We start from the raw sequence: 16556 nt of genomic DNA on the forward strand, positions 1-16556 counted from the left end.
CTCAAAAAATAGTTTGGGTGAGAAATGGCCCTCAATATTTGAAAGCATGCCTTATATATGTAAGAATGCGTATGAATGTATATGTATTTATATGGACTTTATATGAATAAGTGATTTTTTAAAAATTAATTTACCTCTCTCTGCAACGCTGAAAATGATATTGCCCCATGGGAACATCCTAAAAAACAAAAGAAAATACATATGAATTTTAACAGACTTTGAAAACATTAAGTTGCTTTAAAAATAGTGTTGAAAATAGGGTCAAGTAAGGAGAAAAGTTTCCAATACAAATACTTTTAGCTTTAGATTAAAACTGTCTAAAAGAAAAATCCAGCCAAGAGTGAAGATGGAGTGACCTGGAGACAAACTGATCTATCATTACAAACTGTGAATAAGTAATACAACAGTCTGAATCCAAGAATGTTTTGCTTTACTAGAAAGTCACTGCATCAAAGTCACCACTGTTTTAATGTAGCCCAAACTCCTGCCAGCTTCAGCAAAAACCACTGTTACGTGTTTTTGAAAAAAACAAACCTGAGTGGCCAAATACAGGCAATGGTCATTATTTTTATTGATAAGCAATAGCAGCCATCGCAGCCACATTTATTTTGTGATTAATAGTGATGGCTGGGTACCTTCTGTAATGAACACATCACAGTCCGCATTCTGATGCACTGTATTTATTGAAGAAGATGGGTTAGGTCGCTCAGTCCTATGTTCTCCCATGTAACAGGAACAAAACTGAATGCGAATGTTAAAAACTATCAGAATTTACCTTTATGTTTGCACTTTTTAGAGGTGGAAGATAATGCAATGTACAAGCTGTGGACTGACAGTGTCTTACTGACAGTAGTAAAATAGTGTTACCAAAATTAAAAAGAAATCTTTTCTGTTCAGTTTAAGAGATGTAACATTGCACTGTAGTACTGCGAAACTCAGGCTGTCAGCCATAGCTGATGAGTGGTTAGTGCACCTTCAAAAGGTAGATGTTACAGTGAGTATGGTTCCCAGAGAACTCTTCTAATGAAGTCCACTCCAGGTAGCACAGAGATATTCTAACTTCACAGCCTTTGCTCCAGGTTTGGCCATGTTCCAAATGGAGAATGTGGCTAAATAGCCAATAAATCTCAGGGAATGTCTCTGTATCAAAAGTGTTTCTTCCCAAAGGTGCTGCAGCCTGGCTTTAGGTTCAAGATGTCTTTCCACAAGGTGAACAGCAGCCACTCTACATGCTGTGACTGGGGCTTAAGCTCAGAGGGTAAAATTGTGTATTTTAGTAAATACGCTGGACTCCTCACAATTCAGAGATGCGCTTATACCAAGACATGGCTCCTTAGAGTCTAATCCAAAGCTCACATGCCAATGGAAAAGCTCCCAGCAACTTCACTGGGTTTATGCCCTGTACAAACATGTCTGTCTTCTTCTATCAGAAATAATCAGGTATTTAGTAGTGAGCACCTTTTCCCTTTCAAATACTGCTAAATTGTATGAAATGACATAAGGAGGCCCCTACTGTTGTGCTAATCTTGCCATTTTCAGTGGTCATGCTGTCCCTGTGGTGCAAGTGTGCAAATGGCTTGGCTGCTCCCCAAGATTCCAGGTACCGGGTCATGCGGACAGAAGCTCTCATTTTGGCTCCATCAAGAGTATGTCGAGGTCTAATGTGGTGCTGAGGGCTTCGCTTCTCTCCCTGGTTGACAGAGAATAAAAGGTGATGTCAGCTTTGGTGTTTGTTACCTTTTGAAGCAGTAATGCATCATCTGGTACCACCTATCTGCATGCTTAGGAACTTAAAAATGGAGAGATGCTAAGAACCTGCAATTCTTAATGATATTGCTGGGAAATATCAGAGACTTATTTCTGAAGAGCGGGAAAGATTTGCAATGCAAACATTATGTATTTGTAGGCATCAGTAATAGCTCTGATCAATATCTTATGGTAGTATATTATTCAATAAAGAGATTAGTGGTCCTGCTCAAAAATAACTCTGACTGGCCACAAAATAAAAGTACTACTAACCTTAGGATTGATTACAAAGTAAGTCTTAACATTATGCTCTTTCAGATATGGGTCCCTCACATCTCCATCCCCATCTTCCACTTTGTAAGCTCCATTCAAATGTGCCAGGGTGACTGAGGTGATGTGAACACGGCTGAAATTATATTTCAAAAGAATGACAGAATCACAAATACCAATCAAAAGCATAATTTGAACCTGATCAACCTTTTTTACTAGCTTTTGTATATACTTTTTATATGCTACTCACTTCATTTACAGTCCGTCTAATCTCATTTTTAGAAGTTCTAACGGGCATAAATCTAAAGGTTTCCATCCACAAAATCTACTCCTTAAATCGCAGGAAATACTGAGTGCCTGGGTTTTTTTTTTTTCTCCTAAAGACAGCACCAATAATTAGTTCAGGTTTCTCCATGAAGGCTGATGGCTGAAGACATGGTACCTATGCATTTCTCCATGATACAAAAATCCACATTAAGGTGGTTAAGGTTAACAGCAAAGCCTCTTACCCTGGGACTCCTCCAGCTTCCATGTGATTTGCCAGAGTAACATCATGGGACCACACATCGTACTGCCACTTCTGTAGCCCAATAACGCCACAAAGCACATTCCCAGAGTGCACTCCTACGCGCATATTAATATCAACTCCAGTTGCGTCTCTCACTTTCCTGTAGTTGAGAGGAAAACCTGTGTTAACATACATAATAGAGCCTTTGTTTTCTTTTAATTTACCAGTCAAATTAGCATTAGAAAACATTTATTTCCTTTCAGCATTGCCTCCATTCTTTTTATGCTAGGATTATTTTTATGTATTACCTTTCCTATTATCTATATTTGTAACTATTTGTAGTAAATATTAATTTTCAAGTCTATGTGTGAAGTCCCTTCTTTTATACTCATCTGAAATTATTTGGGAGGGCTGAACTAAGTAGTGGAAATGTTCAGTCTCATGGTAGAACCTAGGGACTCTTTTTGGTCTACTGGCAGCTTTTGGAGATCTGGAACTACTGTTATGTGCCCTTCTACCTGAAGACCCTAGTATCTACATTGGAGACCTTCTCATATCTGTCATATCTGAGAGAAAGGATGAAAAACGCAGCACCTCAGGATATTTTACAGGCTGGTGGCTCATACCCTTTTTGGGGATATGGGCTCAGTGCCATTCAGGCTGTGGAGAACATAGCAGCCTTCCACATGCTTGGTGAAGGCTGTACCCACTAGATGGCTATACAAAGAATGAGAGGCCACACTCACTGTCCAGACCACATCTAAACCTTGACCTTTCCAGTGACTTTAGACAGAGCTGAAGTATCTGTTCACCCCAACCCAAATCTCAGAAGAGCCCTACACATAAAATAGACATTAACTTTTCCAGAAGAAGCTCTTCTGAATCACAGGTGTGTGACTAAAGTCAAACAACCAGAACATTTTCAGGCAAATGTCATATGGGTACCTAACTACATATGTAAAGAGTTATAAAATTAATTCAGATGCCTACAGGCTTATACAGTTCTAAGAAATGGGAAGATCGTAATTTAAGTGGACTTGTGTATTTAAGCCCCAGCTCATGTGGACCAAAGCCTAACCAGTAATAAGGAACATGTACATACGTTTATCTTGGAAGAATTCAGAGCGTTGATGGAAGGAACAACTATAGAGTAAGAAACTCAAATGGCTCCTGTATATGAGTCAGGTTCATAGTTCTAGCAACATCTTCAGTCTCAATGATGAGAATCATGAGCTCTGTACCTTCTGAATTACAGAATTAAACTGGCCTGTTTCTCTTCTTTTTTTTGAAAGGGAACATAGAACTTAACAGGCTTAATTTGATATGGTAAATCCTACATTTAAGCAGTAGTTCTCAAGTGTTCTTTTTCTGGGAAATGAAAATAACATGAAAATGACTGAAAGTATTTTGTTAAACTGTGTTTTGAAGTTACTAAAAAGAAGAGAGGAGAAGTTTTTTAATTCCTTCAGTCCTATCAAGTGTTTATTGGTATCTTTTCACTTTGCCATTTTACAGTGCTCTCATGTAGCTGACACACTTGAAAATGAACAGCTTGTAAATGATCTTTGCATGACAAACACCACTTTGCACAAGGAATATGACCCAAGCTTAACACTTTGGGGGAAAAAAAAAAGTGTTTTACAAAACTGGGCAAAGTGGAAGAGGAACATTTAACCTCTAGGAGTGCTTGTTGAAAGGCTGTCTGCCATATTCTGCAGAGCAAGCCATAAAGTCTGCTTTATAATAAGTTCTCAAGACTTAAGGAGGGGAGGAAGTAGACTATGTTCCAGAACTGAATCTTCTCTTCCATCTCACAAATTAAAGAAAACATAGAAGATTTTAAATTAGAAGTATTACTCTGGACCAAATTAGGGTCTACTACTACTCTCCTGTGCTCCCTGAACAATTGTTATGATGATGCAGGCACTGAATGCGTCCAAGAATGCAGTCTATGACATCCCCATAGGACACTTGCTTTACCTACACAAGTATATCTGAAACTTCCCACTATTATTTCATTTTCTGCTCCTGCAGTCTCTCTGGTTTCCCTCAGCACACCACAGTCTGTGTGCCCATCCTGGCTGGGCAGTCAAAATACTCATCAAGACTGTATTTTTCCTATTGCAGCCTGAAATTTGAGTTGTAAGGATTTTATGTTTTTCACAGGCATGGTTAGCTTGCAGGTAGTGGTAGCAACTTTACTCCACACAAGCAAGAGTTCAGGTCATTAGGAGAGCATCTACTCTGTTTACCTGAGCTTTATTCATCAGTAATTCAGGACTAATGTATCTAAGACTCACTTAGTCCTGTCTTACACACTTTAACACATACAGTGAGCCTTGAGCATTTAATCCCCTGCAAATTGCCAGCTTTAAAAGCATAGTTCCCTTTTGGATCAGACCTGCAGGAATGAAATCATACCCCCCCAAAAATTATTTATTTTGTATCTAGCTTTCAAATTAGTACAACCATCTCATCCAACAGTTTCTTTCACTTTCCTCTGAAATGGAACTCATTTCATACTACCAAATCAAAGACAGTATTTGAGAATGTGTGGCTGAGAAACATACAAATTAGGAGGTGACCAGACAGACAAGGGGGTGAAGTTTATGCTGAAGGAAATCAGCACATATATTCATACACAAACATATTTTGCCTTAACAGGTAAACTCTAGCTTCAAGACACCCAGTTAAGGTGGCCAGCTCTCAACATCACAGGCAGCACTGGCATCTATGGCTTGATAAGGTGAGCATCCCACTCCTGGGCAAGCAGGCTGCAGACTATAAAAAACATTGGATTTGTTCCAACAAAGAGCAGAGAAGCAAAGCAACTAATCAATGGGACTACTAATATGTTTAAATGGAAACAATCTGTAGCGTAGTGAGGCTGAATTGCTCAAAATGGAGCTACACCTTATTAGGAAACAAGACTAAGGGTTTGTACTACAAATACCTGGCAATTTGGTAGAATTCCTCCTTTTTGCTTCAAAGAGAAATGGAACTGAACCCATACTCAGGTGGTAAAATCTATACAGAACTGTTAATCTAAATAGCAAACTGCTTTATTTCAGTAATTTAGGCACTGAGGGGTCAGTTTGCACCTCAGTGACTGAATGTAACAAAAACTCATATCTGACAAAAAAGATATTTTACACAGAGTGAGTCAAACATATATTGAGTGACACACTGCCACCAGTAAGAGTATTACTACTTCTAGTTTTATAGGCCACAGAAATATTTCAGGAGATGCTTCCACACAAAGATGCAGCAGTCACACAACAAAATATGGAATTGATTAATAATCAGTAATTTTTATTCACCTGCAGGCTGCAACCCTTGACATAGTATTTTGAAAGCATGTGAAAACAAAGGGTACAGATTCCTCACTTCTTACAGAGATGTAAACAGGCTGTGATAATCAGGCATCTGTCTACAGGAGCATTGTGGATTCTGACTACAGTAATAAAGTCAGATCAGAATGCGTTATACAACTAAAAGATAATTTTCTAGCCTATAAGGCTGCTCTTACCACAGAGGACCTTATCATCTGGCATTAACAATGAACATACTTGATAGTAGCTTGAGCAGAAAGTTATTTCAAAGAAAACTGGGAAGTTCTGAAGTGTGAGGAACTGACAGATTGCTCTCTGAGCTCAAGTAAAGCATTGCATTTTGATGTGTAAAATTATACCTTCAGTTCTTCATGAAGGGCAAAACTTATGGCTTGAGCTTAGCATTGTTTTTCCACCAGCCTATAACATTCTATACTTTTTTCTCTTAAGTAAAAAAGCATCAGGTTGACCAGAAACTCTGTGCAAATGCTTTTAACTCACATTTATCACACAGCACACAGATCTTTTAAAATGTAAACCAAAAAGCTCTCATTTTCACTAAAAGGCTGGGCAAAAAACCCCAACATTTTTAAGCCAACCAAGGTGGGGAGTCAGAACTTAGACACAGACACTCTTTTACCTACTGCTCTACTGACGGGATGTTAGCTTTAGTTCCTAATTGTTTTAATTATAATAATGTTCTAGTATATCTAAATGAAAAAGAGAAAGCATCCAGTGAAAGCAACTGAGGAAACAAAGAATCTGTAGATTGTAATGCTTGGCAAGGAGAACTACTGCAAGTACCACTTAAAAAAATATATTTCTTTGGACACAATGTAAGGTACAACTATATCTGGATGAAGAAAAAACATACTAGAAAATGCAGCACCTAATTCCTGTAGTGAGGTTAGTTTTACAAAAGATCCCTAAAGCGAGGAGATCAAAATCCTAGTTTCCACAGATACTACACCTTTTTCATGAGTACCTTAAAAGGAAAAGAATCAAATTTGCATTAGTCAACCTACCCATACAGTAATTACCCCGGATCAAATCACAAGACCAGACAACTGAAAGCCAAAATGCTCTTGTGACTACCATTACACACATAGGAGGGTAGTATTTAAGGATTAGAGGAATCACTTTGGTATGCCTGTTTAGTTAATCATTGAGACAACACTGTTCAACATAACTATCCATTTCATCATGAGGTGCACACCACACATACACCTCACAAGGATGAGGTAATTTCTTACTTTGCTACCTGGACAGTGGTAAATGTGATTTGGGCAAAACCATCAAAATTGGAACTGAAACTTACAAACAAGCATACCAAAGTTTCAAAACCAAAGTCCAATTGTTTAAAGAAACAAATCACACAGGTGACTACCAAATATCCAGACCTCCACATGATATATATTTTTGCAAAGTGTAGCTCACCTAGATATACTGTAATTTTAGTCAAAGGAAACAGGAAACTTAGCTCTTCTACAGAAAAGATATTTGTACCATTAATGATAACTGCTATAAGTAACCACTTACAGTATTTTAACTCCTAAAAGCTAAAAAGAACTTCAGGTATGAGTTACAGACAATGAATTATCTGACTTTGGTTTAAAAAAAAAAAGAGGTGGAAGGTTTTTTAATTGTCCTTTCCTCACAAAATGTTTTCTAAATAACCTAACAGAATCAGACCCTTGCTTAACAAACAAACTACAATAGTGAGCTGAAGTTTCTGGATAGGCAGGTTTAAGACCCTTCAGCATGATGTGCAGACATCCAAACTAGGTTTAAGTACCCTCATACTCAAATGCGTCCAGCTTTGGTGGCAGAACTCATTCAGGGCAGGTAGCTTACAAGAGTTACTTCTACTCTGCACTGAAAGTTCAGATCGCAGCCAGGTGAAAAGATGAGGGGAAGTAAAGCTGCCCTTTCACAAGACTTCTTTGAAGTCCCATCGTCTTCAGAACTGCTACAGTTGCCTATAATCCATTCCCAATCTACTCTTCAGTAGTAAGCCAGAGGATTCCTCAAGTATGCCCGTACCTGTATCCTCAGATGCCTTACAAGTGTTAACCCATCAGATACAACCGTATTTCTTTTGCCTCTTTCACCATCATATCAAGCTTCCTGTTATTACTTGAGTTGCTTGAAATAAGTTACAACTGCTATTTCAAAAGCAATCACATTAGGACTCTCAAATACCTTGTTCTGCCTTCTGATTCAAAGACAGAACAAGCACAATGATTATGGGAAAGAAATAAGGGACAAATACAGCAACCCACAAATCCAAAATACTGCTAAGCACAGAATTCTCAGTAGTGTCTTAATGTGTTAACTGACAAAACTTTTTAGAAACATCTCACCTAAAAAATTAATTACAGAAAAGTTGAAACTAAAACTAAACCTGGGGTCAAGTAAGACAGGCATATTTAATTGCTTCTTTAACAACATGGGAAGTAGGCGTCTCAGCCCAGGAATCTGTAAGCCATTAGAAATGTCTTTGGTAGACATGCTCAGTATCACTCCACGGGCTCAGGGCTTGAGGTATCTTAATTGTGAAGGGGCAACTGCTCCTGACCACCACTGAACTCCAAACTCAGGAGGAGCCAGAAGCTCTGGCCTCTCACAGAGCCGTTTGACTAACAGGCAGGTGGCAGCATCATGGCTCTGAAAAAAGCAAAGCTTCCAAGTCCTAAGTGATGTCTATTGGGATATTTACCATCTTGGAATCACAGAATCACAGAATAGTTGAGGTCAGAAGGGACATCTGGAGATTGTCTAGTCCAACTCCTCCTCAAAACGGGGCCAGCTACAGCAGGTTGCTTAGGGCCATACCAGTTGGATTTTGAGTATCTCCAAGGCTGGAAACTCCACAACCTCCCTGGGCAACCTGTGCCAGTGCTCAGTCACCCTCACAGTGAAAAAAGTGTTTCCTGATGATGTCCAGAGGGACCCTCCTGCATTTCAGTTTGTGCCCATCATCTCTTGTCCTGTCACTGGGCACCACCAAAGTGGCTGGCTCCATTCTCTTTGCACTCTCCCTTCAGGTACTTAAATGCATTGATGAGATTTTTCTCCCTCAGCTTTCTCTTCTCCAGGTTGAACAGTCCCAGCTCTCTCAGCCTTTCCTCATCTGAGCAATGCTCCAGGCCCTTAATCATCTTTATGGTGTAGTGACGAGATAGCCTGGCACAACCAAACATCTTAAAACATTTCTTTGCTAAGGCTGAGATCAAGATTACCACGCTGGACCTTGTAGTGAAACACAGTAACTACTGCAGGTCTGAATGTTTCAACCAGCAGCACAGCAACAGATAGAACAGCAACAACCTTTTTATTATGGAATATTTAACAAAAAGTTCAGCACTTACTTAATGGCTTCACACATGTCCAGTCCCATTTTCACACAATTCTTGGCATGATTTTGAAGAGATATAGGTAGTCCAGAAACACAGTAATAGCAGTCACCTAGGATTTTAATTCTCATACATTCATTTTCCTGGAGGAAAAAGCAAGGTGAGATGGTCACTTTCAATTTGAATTACATAAATGAAGGGTTACTGTTACAAAGACTGACTTAAATGATATTAGCAAAATCATGCTACTTAAGCTTGTTTCAGTAGAGAAGGATTTGGCTTGCTAAAAAAGAAGTGCTGTCAGTTTTGTAGGGATGATTCCTCCATCTGTTATGGTCCTTAATGGGCAAAACCAGGAAGCAAGTTCACGGCAAACCATTACCCGCAGTGTGGTTCACAGTGTAAAGAATTGAGTCAAAGTATCATGTACTCAATCTAAATAAAATCTTTTTGTTTGAAATACGAAATCAAAAGACCACATTTACATCTTTGACAAAGTACTATGCAATACTTCCTGAAACTAGCAATCATAATCTTATTTCTATCTTTTGTACTCTAAGGCAATGCAAAGATATTTTTTTTTTTTAACCAATACTGGAGAATAGTTTTGGAACTAATAAAAAACACAGAAAATTTTTACCTGTTTTAGTGTTTCTGCTTTTACCTTCACACACAGCATGAAGTTTGATGTGATTTTTATAAAAATGACACCTAAATAAACAGAAGAAAATCTTCTGACTGTATTTGAATCTTTTCTTGAGTAATCAAGAAGCTGTGGTCAGTAATTAAAAGTGCTTCGATCAATATTGTCTCTCTTGTCCTCCAGTCTCTTAAGTGCTTTTTCAGACACCAGAAAACTGACTGTATCAGTCTTCTATCTTCAGTTTCTTAATTCTTGTTATTGTAAAAAATCTATTTAAAAGAGTTGTTCATCTGCCATTAAGCTTTATCAGGCTCCATGAGCTGTCTCTATTGGTCCTATCAGAGAGAGCTATCTTGGGTTTCACAGACTGTCACACTGGCAGAAACACACTGTTGCACTCAGACCAGAGCCAGATTTTTTCTTCACACGTTTCAAGTCTAACCTTCCTGCCAAAGCCTCAGAAATGCTGCCTGAAGGTAGAAGAGTCCCCAAGAAGAAAAAATATTTCAAAAATTACTCACTTATTCAAAATAACAATAGCAGCCCAGTAGGAACCCACCTTCGCAATCTGATCAAACTTGCCAAACAGCTCATTTAGCATGTGCACCAATTCCCCTGGCGAGCAGTCACTGGCCAGGCGAGTGAACCCCACGATATCAGCATACAAGATGCTACAACAGAAATGAACAGAAACTGGGTCACAGTTTTCTTCTGCAGAACTCATATTTATCAATCAACAGCAAAACCTGAAAGTAGGCATTCTGGACTTCACAGAGCTATGCCTGTACCCAAAACAGCCACTATTAAATGTGGAGCAATAAGTATAACTGTATTTATAGGTAAACCTACATTTACCTTTATAGGCATTACGTTTAGAGGTAATACATACCTATATTTACCTTTATAGGTATTACCTTCACAGGTATTACCTTTATAGGTATACCTATATTTATAGGTATTTATAGGCATTCTATACCTATATTTGTTACAGTGTATTAAAAAACCAGAAATCTTTTTCCTACTCACAAATCAGCAACATAATAATAATGGCAATTATTTCAATAAAAATGTTTATTGTCAGAAATTGCTTAATAACTTTTTATCATTGTAGACATTTTCTGTCTAGAATTACCTCAGTGATATGCAGCACGGAAGTCTTTGTTCACTTGTTACTCAGACTATTAAATTCAAGCTTGACTGCTAAGATATTCAAGCCATACACTATGTTTCTATTCACCAAGAAAACAATTCATAGAATCAGGCTAAGGAAAAAGTATTTGTGCTCACAAGTGACAATGAACTTCCTCAAAGTCCTGCAATACTTGCTTTAAAAAAGTAATTTCTAAGAATGTCATCCAAATTAACTTGTCTAATCAAAAAAACCAGGCAAAACAACCTGTAAAGATGAAAGAATATTTGAAATACACGGTGAATTATTTTTCTAATGTCGACAAATTTATAATTAATAAATAATTAGATTTGTTAGCAGAATATTTTATCTCAGATACTGTGTAAAATACCTATGTGATACAGCTGCCTCTATTTACATTATATAAAACCTGAGAAATTGCTCCAGTTAAAGAGAATTACAAATTTAGAATAACGTAACTGACACAAATTACAATTTTGACTAGTATACATGAAAGCAGGATTTGGTACCTTAACCCGAAAAATTAAGACATTATAAAGAAAGCCTGTTAATGTGTGGCTTTTTCTAAACAACAAACTGGAACATGGAATTGTTAGCATTTGATCAAATTAATGGATACTAAACATTAAGTTGCTGAAAAACATATTAAACCAATTACTTTCTTAATTGCTCTCTTAACACTTTATTTTCAAAATTTTTCTGAATGTTGTTGATAGAGTTTATTACAGTACAATACCTTACATTGGTGTGCCTTTTGACATACAAATTGTGGAAGTTGTTAGTGTTTTCCATCTGGCCTGCCTTGGGACCTTGTAACCGCTGAATAATCTCTGCCTTCATTTCCATGGCAATGTGAGCAGGCAGTAAAGAAAGTAGAAGACGCTCCTAAAATTTAAAATGAAATGTCCACAACTTCTTTAACGAAATTAGCATGGAAGCAATACTGTGCAATGGATACACTACTGTCAATACCTCAGAACATGTCCATGAGGCTTGCACTCAGGCATTTGCCTGGTATGGCCTCCAAAATTAATCAGTTCCTTGAAGAATGTGAGAGAGATATACACATTTCCAAGTAATATCCAACTTCTTCAAGGTTTTGTGTGTATTAGAAAAAGCTTAAGCTAAACTTAATGTCTGAAAAAGCAATGTACAGTAATCTATTTGATATGTGAGTAGAATGCAGGAAATACAGATTAGCAAATAAAGCAAGAGCTGCAAGGACTGTTCAGAGGACTTCAGGGAAATGCAGTCCAGTTCAGGCAAGAGTAGGCTAAATTTTTTTTTTTAATGTATTTTAAGTGTTTAGTCATAGTTTTAGCAGTTGTTAGACTGAAAATGAAAAGATAAAATCAGGACACAGAACATATTGAAAATGTTGGACTTTTGCAGACTAGTTTGATACATACTCTCCCCTTACTTTAATAAGGCATTTGACAAACTAAAGTTTTTTGAAAATATTAACCTAAAAGGAAATGGAATATTTTTTTAAAAACCCTACGTATTTTTCCTTATCTTTCATTGGTATTATATTCATGGTCTTCTCCTGGTGAAGCTCTCTTACATCAGTACATTTTAATTTTGCCCATTTTACCTGTGACAGCTTTTCACTGAGTTCCTACTTCTCTGGAAAACTGGATCAACAAGGGAATAGCTAGAATGCAAAAAAAACCCACCCAACCTTCCTGCTTTGAACATACTCCACCTCAAAACTGAACAGGAATTTCCCATTTTCTCATAGGCAGAGCAGAGCAGCTAATTCTGGCTAAGCACAAAATCCAGAACCCTGAACCAGTGACAAGGGGGAAGGCAGCTGTAAAAGCCCATGACAGAGTCAGAGGAACCAACAGCTAGGCCATAAAAGATGACGACCTCAAAATGTGCATGGTTTGCAGGTGCTCCTCACAGGGATGTGTTCTCTTTGGTTCACAACATGCATTTTTGCAGAGTTTGCAGTTCTATTCATGAAGAAGAAGTGTAGAGAAGAAGTGTACAGAAGAAGTGTAACTATTAATCCAATGCTCAGCCTGGGATAATTACTCCTGCTTAGGTCTAATGACCTTGAGTAGAGCATGGCAATAAGAGGGCTACAGACTCTCTGGTATTTGCAGCTACCTCGGCTATCTATCTCTGTCACGTATAATGAAGACTACCCATTCTTCATAGCAAGTGTGTACCTGTGAGCATAGCATTAACTTACAGGAGGCCCCATGAAACTGATTCTGCACGCACTTTGTAAAAAAACTCTATTTCAGTGAATCAAGATAGAATCTTGCTTTGTTGCTAAGTACTATTGAACTAATCACTTTTTTTTTCTTTTCACTTAGTGAGATCTAAAAATAATTTTGATTCACGTATGTATGGACTGCTCTTTATTTTGCATACTAAGGCATATCACTTAAACAGTAAGACAAGTCATGAAGTAATGTTCAAGGTAAAGCATACTTGTCTCTAGCCTGACTAAAGGAGGCAAGAATAAAATAAAAAATGTACTGCTTTCCTACTGCTAGGACCCCAGATTTGACACATTGTAACTGAGAAGACTATATACAATTGACTTTTCATCAAAATGTTAATGCAGCTTTATTTCTTAAATGCAAGATTAATTTAGTAAGTTTAGGCATTTTAGCAAATAAACATCCAACAGGCTGATGTATTTTCATTTCTAATGTAGTCCACTGGTCCTTGGTGGAGGTATTTTGCTAACTTATAAAGAATGCCTGCAAAACCAGTGGATTTTCTAAATAATGAGAGCTTACTTTTGCAAGTTGCTCTTTATCTAACAGAAAGTTGCTGGTTTGTGATGTACAGGATGGGTCAGGACTTGTTACTAATTATCATTAAATAGTTAGCAAAGAGGTAAGTGCTCTTTGCTCCAGTTTTACATTACTGTGCTCCTGTTGTACCATGGCTAGTAAATGCAAGCTAGTTCACTATCTTCCTACAACTGTTACGATTCCAGACATGCAGTGAGGCAGACACTCAACATCCAGGTTACTGCTCATGTCTTTGAAACCCAGAGAGGCTGGCAAAAGGTCAAAGAGAAAAGCAATAAAAGTTTTCAAGAAAACAACAGGAAAAGTTTTCATAGGAAGCAGCATGAAGTCAACTACAAGCAAAAGAATCCTAAGAGGAAAGGGAAAACAGAATGTCCTCATTTTGTAGGGGACAGCAGGAGAGACGAGGTATTTCCCCTCCAAAAAGGAGGCCAGACCACTATTCCATTCTGCTCAAACGTCCTGGTGAAGCTGTTCACCACACCAGAACTTCCCTCCAAAGAATGTTTTCCTTCCACTATTTCCAGTGTACAAAAGAGAAGGTTACAACCAGAGGTGGCTTTAGAGAACTGCAACTGGTGAAGCACACTGCAAAATATCCTGCCATGCCCAGCTCCACCCAAACGCTGCAGCTGACCTCTCCATCACGCAGGCTGCGAGCGCTCACATTTCAATCTTGAAGTTACCACTTGTGTGATAATGTGTTATCAAGTCACATATTACATTTCATGCAGATTGTTAATTTTGGTTTCTTTCACTAAAGACAATTGTGAAAGAAGCTGAATCGCAACTATTTATGAAGACGGTGGCTGGGCTGGTCAGCTAGCCAAATACAAAATGGTTACAAATACAGTGTTCCCTCTCTTTCTGCTAAAAGATCCTAAGGAAAGCAAAGCATTCAAGAACACCTCTTCCTTCACTTTTTGTCATCTCTGGTGGCTAAAAAGAGCATAGTTGAAGGATTAAAACCAACTACTAACCAGATTGTAGTGCCTGATGTTGTGCACTGAAATTTCTGCAGACTGGAACAGTGTGAGGAACACAGCAAATCAAGACTGCTGCTAATGATGGCTTTTTATTTGATAATACATTCTGTACTATTCTCCCAAAAAGACAGAAAATCTGCACATCAAAACCTAGGTGAACCAACATACAAGACCCTGACCTTAAGACAAAACACTTGCCTATTTGTAGTAGACAGAGAAGCCACTGTAAAGAAAAAAAGCCAAAGTTTTTGTAAGAAAAAAAGCCAAAGTAATTCTGAAAGCAGGTCAAGATGCAGCATTTAAAAGTCTTCAGACTAAAAGTAACAGTACCTGCTTCTGGTGAAAGAGAAACTGCTGTGCTATGGCAATAATGAAAATCCCCTCACAAATGTCTTTCCCTGAAATATTACCAACATGACCTTACAGCCAGTACACGTGATTTATGCACACAAGACTATTTCCAGACTGCCCATGTTCTCTGGGGCTATGCTTTTCCCTCAGCACTCACATCACTGGTAGCTGAGACCTTTAAGTCCTAGGGATAAAAGACAGAGTGCACAATCCATACTGAATACACCATTATAGCGTCTTTCAGTACTGTAGGGTTAAGTACTCCTTTCTTCTCTGAACAAGTCCGTCTGGATCCCAGTAGATGGCTAGCAAGTAGACATCCTTCCTGGATTCTCTAACTGAGGATTTTCAGTGGTATCTGTCAAACTGTTACTTGAGTTCCTGTTCTCTCAGACTCTCACATCCAAGTTGATTTCCTTGTCAGAATTTTCCCTGAATTATACAGATGACTTTAGCAGTCATTCCCAGTTACTCATCACTCCCCTAAAGCTTGATAAACTCTAGATGTTTTTTTAGCTAGAGTAAGTTAGCATATCTCAGTTAAGATCATAGCAGTGTTTGTTTTTGCAAGGTGGCAATTGCATTTTCAGTATCTTTCACAATAGAGGTCATGCTGTTGTTATGCAGTAAGCAAGCAAAATATCCTCAAATGCTCAGTACAGTACATTTTCTTAAGTGCGTATTTCACAGATCAAATTCTTGTTGGCCTGAGGCAATAATGCTTTATTTCTTTGCTCCTTCCTGTTTTGTTATGTAAACTACCAATTCTGATTCACTCATTTGTACAAGATTACATGACTATCAACTCTTTACCGAAGCATAAAAAATTCTAAGAATTTATAGATTTAAAGGCCAAATATTCTTCCATCTAGCCTGATCTCTTGAATAATATAGACAAGGGAATGTCATCATGGGGAAACAAAGGTATTCCGATAGGTCTCACTACATTAAAATTAGCTTAGCGCCTTACTCTCAATGGAGAGAATCCATCCTTCAAGGCAATTCACAGAATCTAATACTGAATTCCTGTTGAGCTGCTGATGTTGAAAAAGTCTGCAGAAAAACTACATATATGTAGATCAGTGAAGGATTATAGGGACATTTGTGTCCCTCTAATCCCATACAGAGGTATTTTCGTCCCTTACAATGTCATTTAGGGCACTGAATATTGAATTCTACTTTTATGTGGGTTGGGTTTTGTTTTCAGATTCCTGTGGCCTATGTCTAATCATCTATTTAGCAAGTTTGACAAACCAGGTCAATAAGTCAGCAGTAAGAGCTCTAGAAGCAATTAGCCTATACGTGCATCCAGCTTCACAACAAAGTTTACAAATAAACATGGATAAAATAACATTTTCAGCTGCCCTTGAAATGTATCAAGAACTAACCTACAAGAAAGGAATCTTGTGATTCCTGATCACACGATGAATCTGCCAT

At 38.0% G+C, this 16556-nt stretch overlaps 1 protein-coding gene across 2 annotated transcripts in view; it reads right to left on the minus strand.

The window, feature by feature from the left end:
* Positions 1–16556, minus strand: part of ADCY2 (adenylate cyclase 2) — a 225566-nt gene that overhangs the window by 67786 nt on the left and 141224 nt on the right. For both annotated transcript variants that reach the window (XM_052782027.1, XM_052782036.1), the window contains 7 exons: positions 11742–11890; positions 10415–10526; positions 9228–9355; positions 2526–2684; positions 2020–2152; positions 1514–1690; positions 135–178 (listed from right to left, as the gene is read on the minus strand). In XM_052782027.1, the coding sequence (XP_052637987.1) occupies positions 135–178; positions 1514–1690; positions 2020–2152; positions 2526–2684; positions 9228–9355; positions 10415–10526; positions 11742–11890 (902 nt within the window). The remainder of the gene's footprint in view (positions 1–134; positions 179–1513; positions 1691–2019; positions 2153–2525; positions 2685–9227; positions 9356–10414; positions 10527–11741; positions 11891–16556) is intronic.

Source organism: Harpia harpyja, chromosome 1 (assembly GCF_026419915.1).
Source record: "Harpia harpyja isolate bHarHar1 chromosome 1, bHarHar1 primary haplotype, whole genome shotgun sequence".
In the NCBI taxonomy this organism is placed as follows: Eukaryota; Metazoa; Chordata; class Aves; order Accipitriformes; family Accipitridae; genus Harpia; species Harpia harpyja.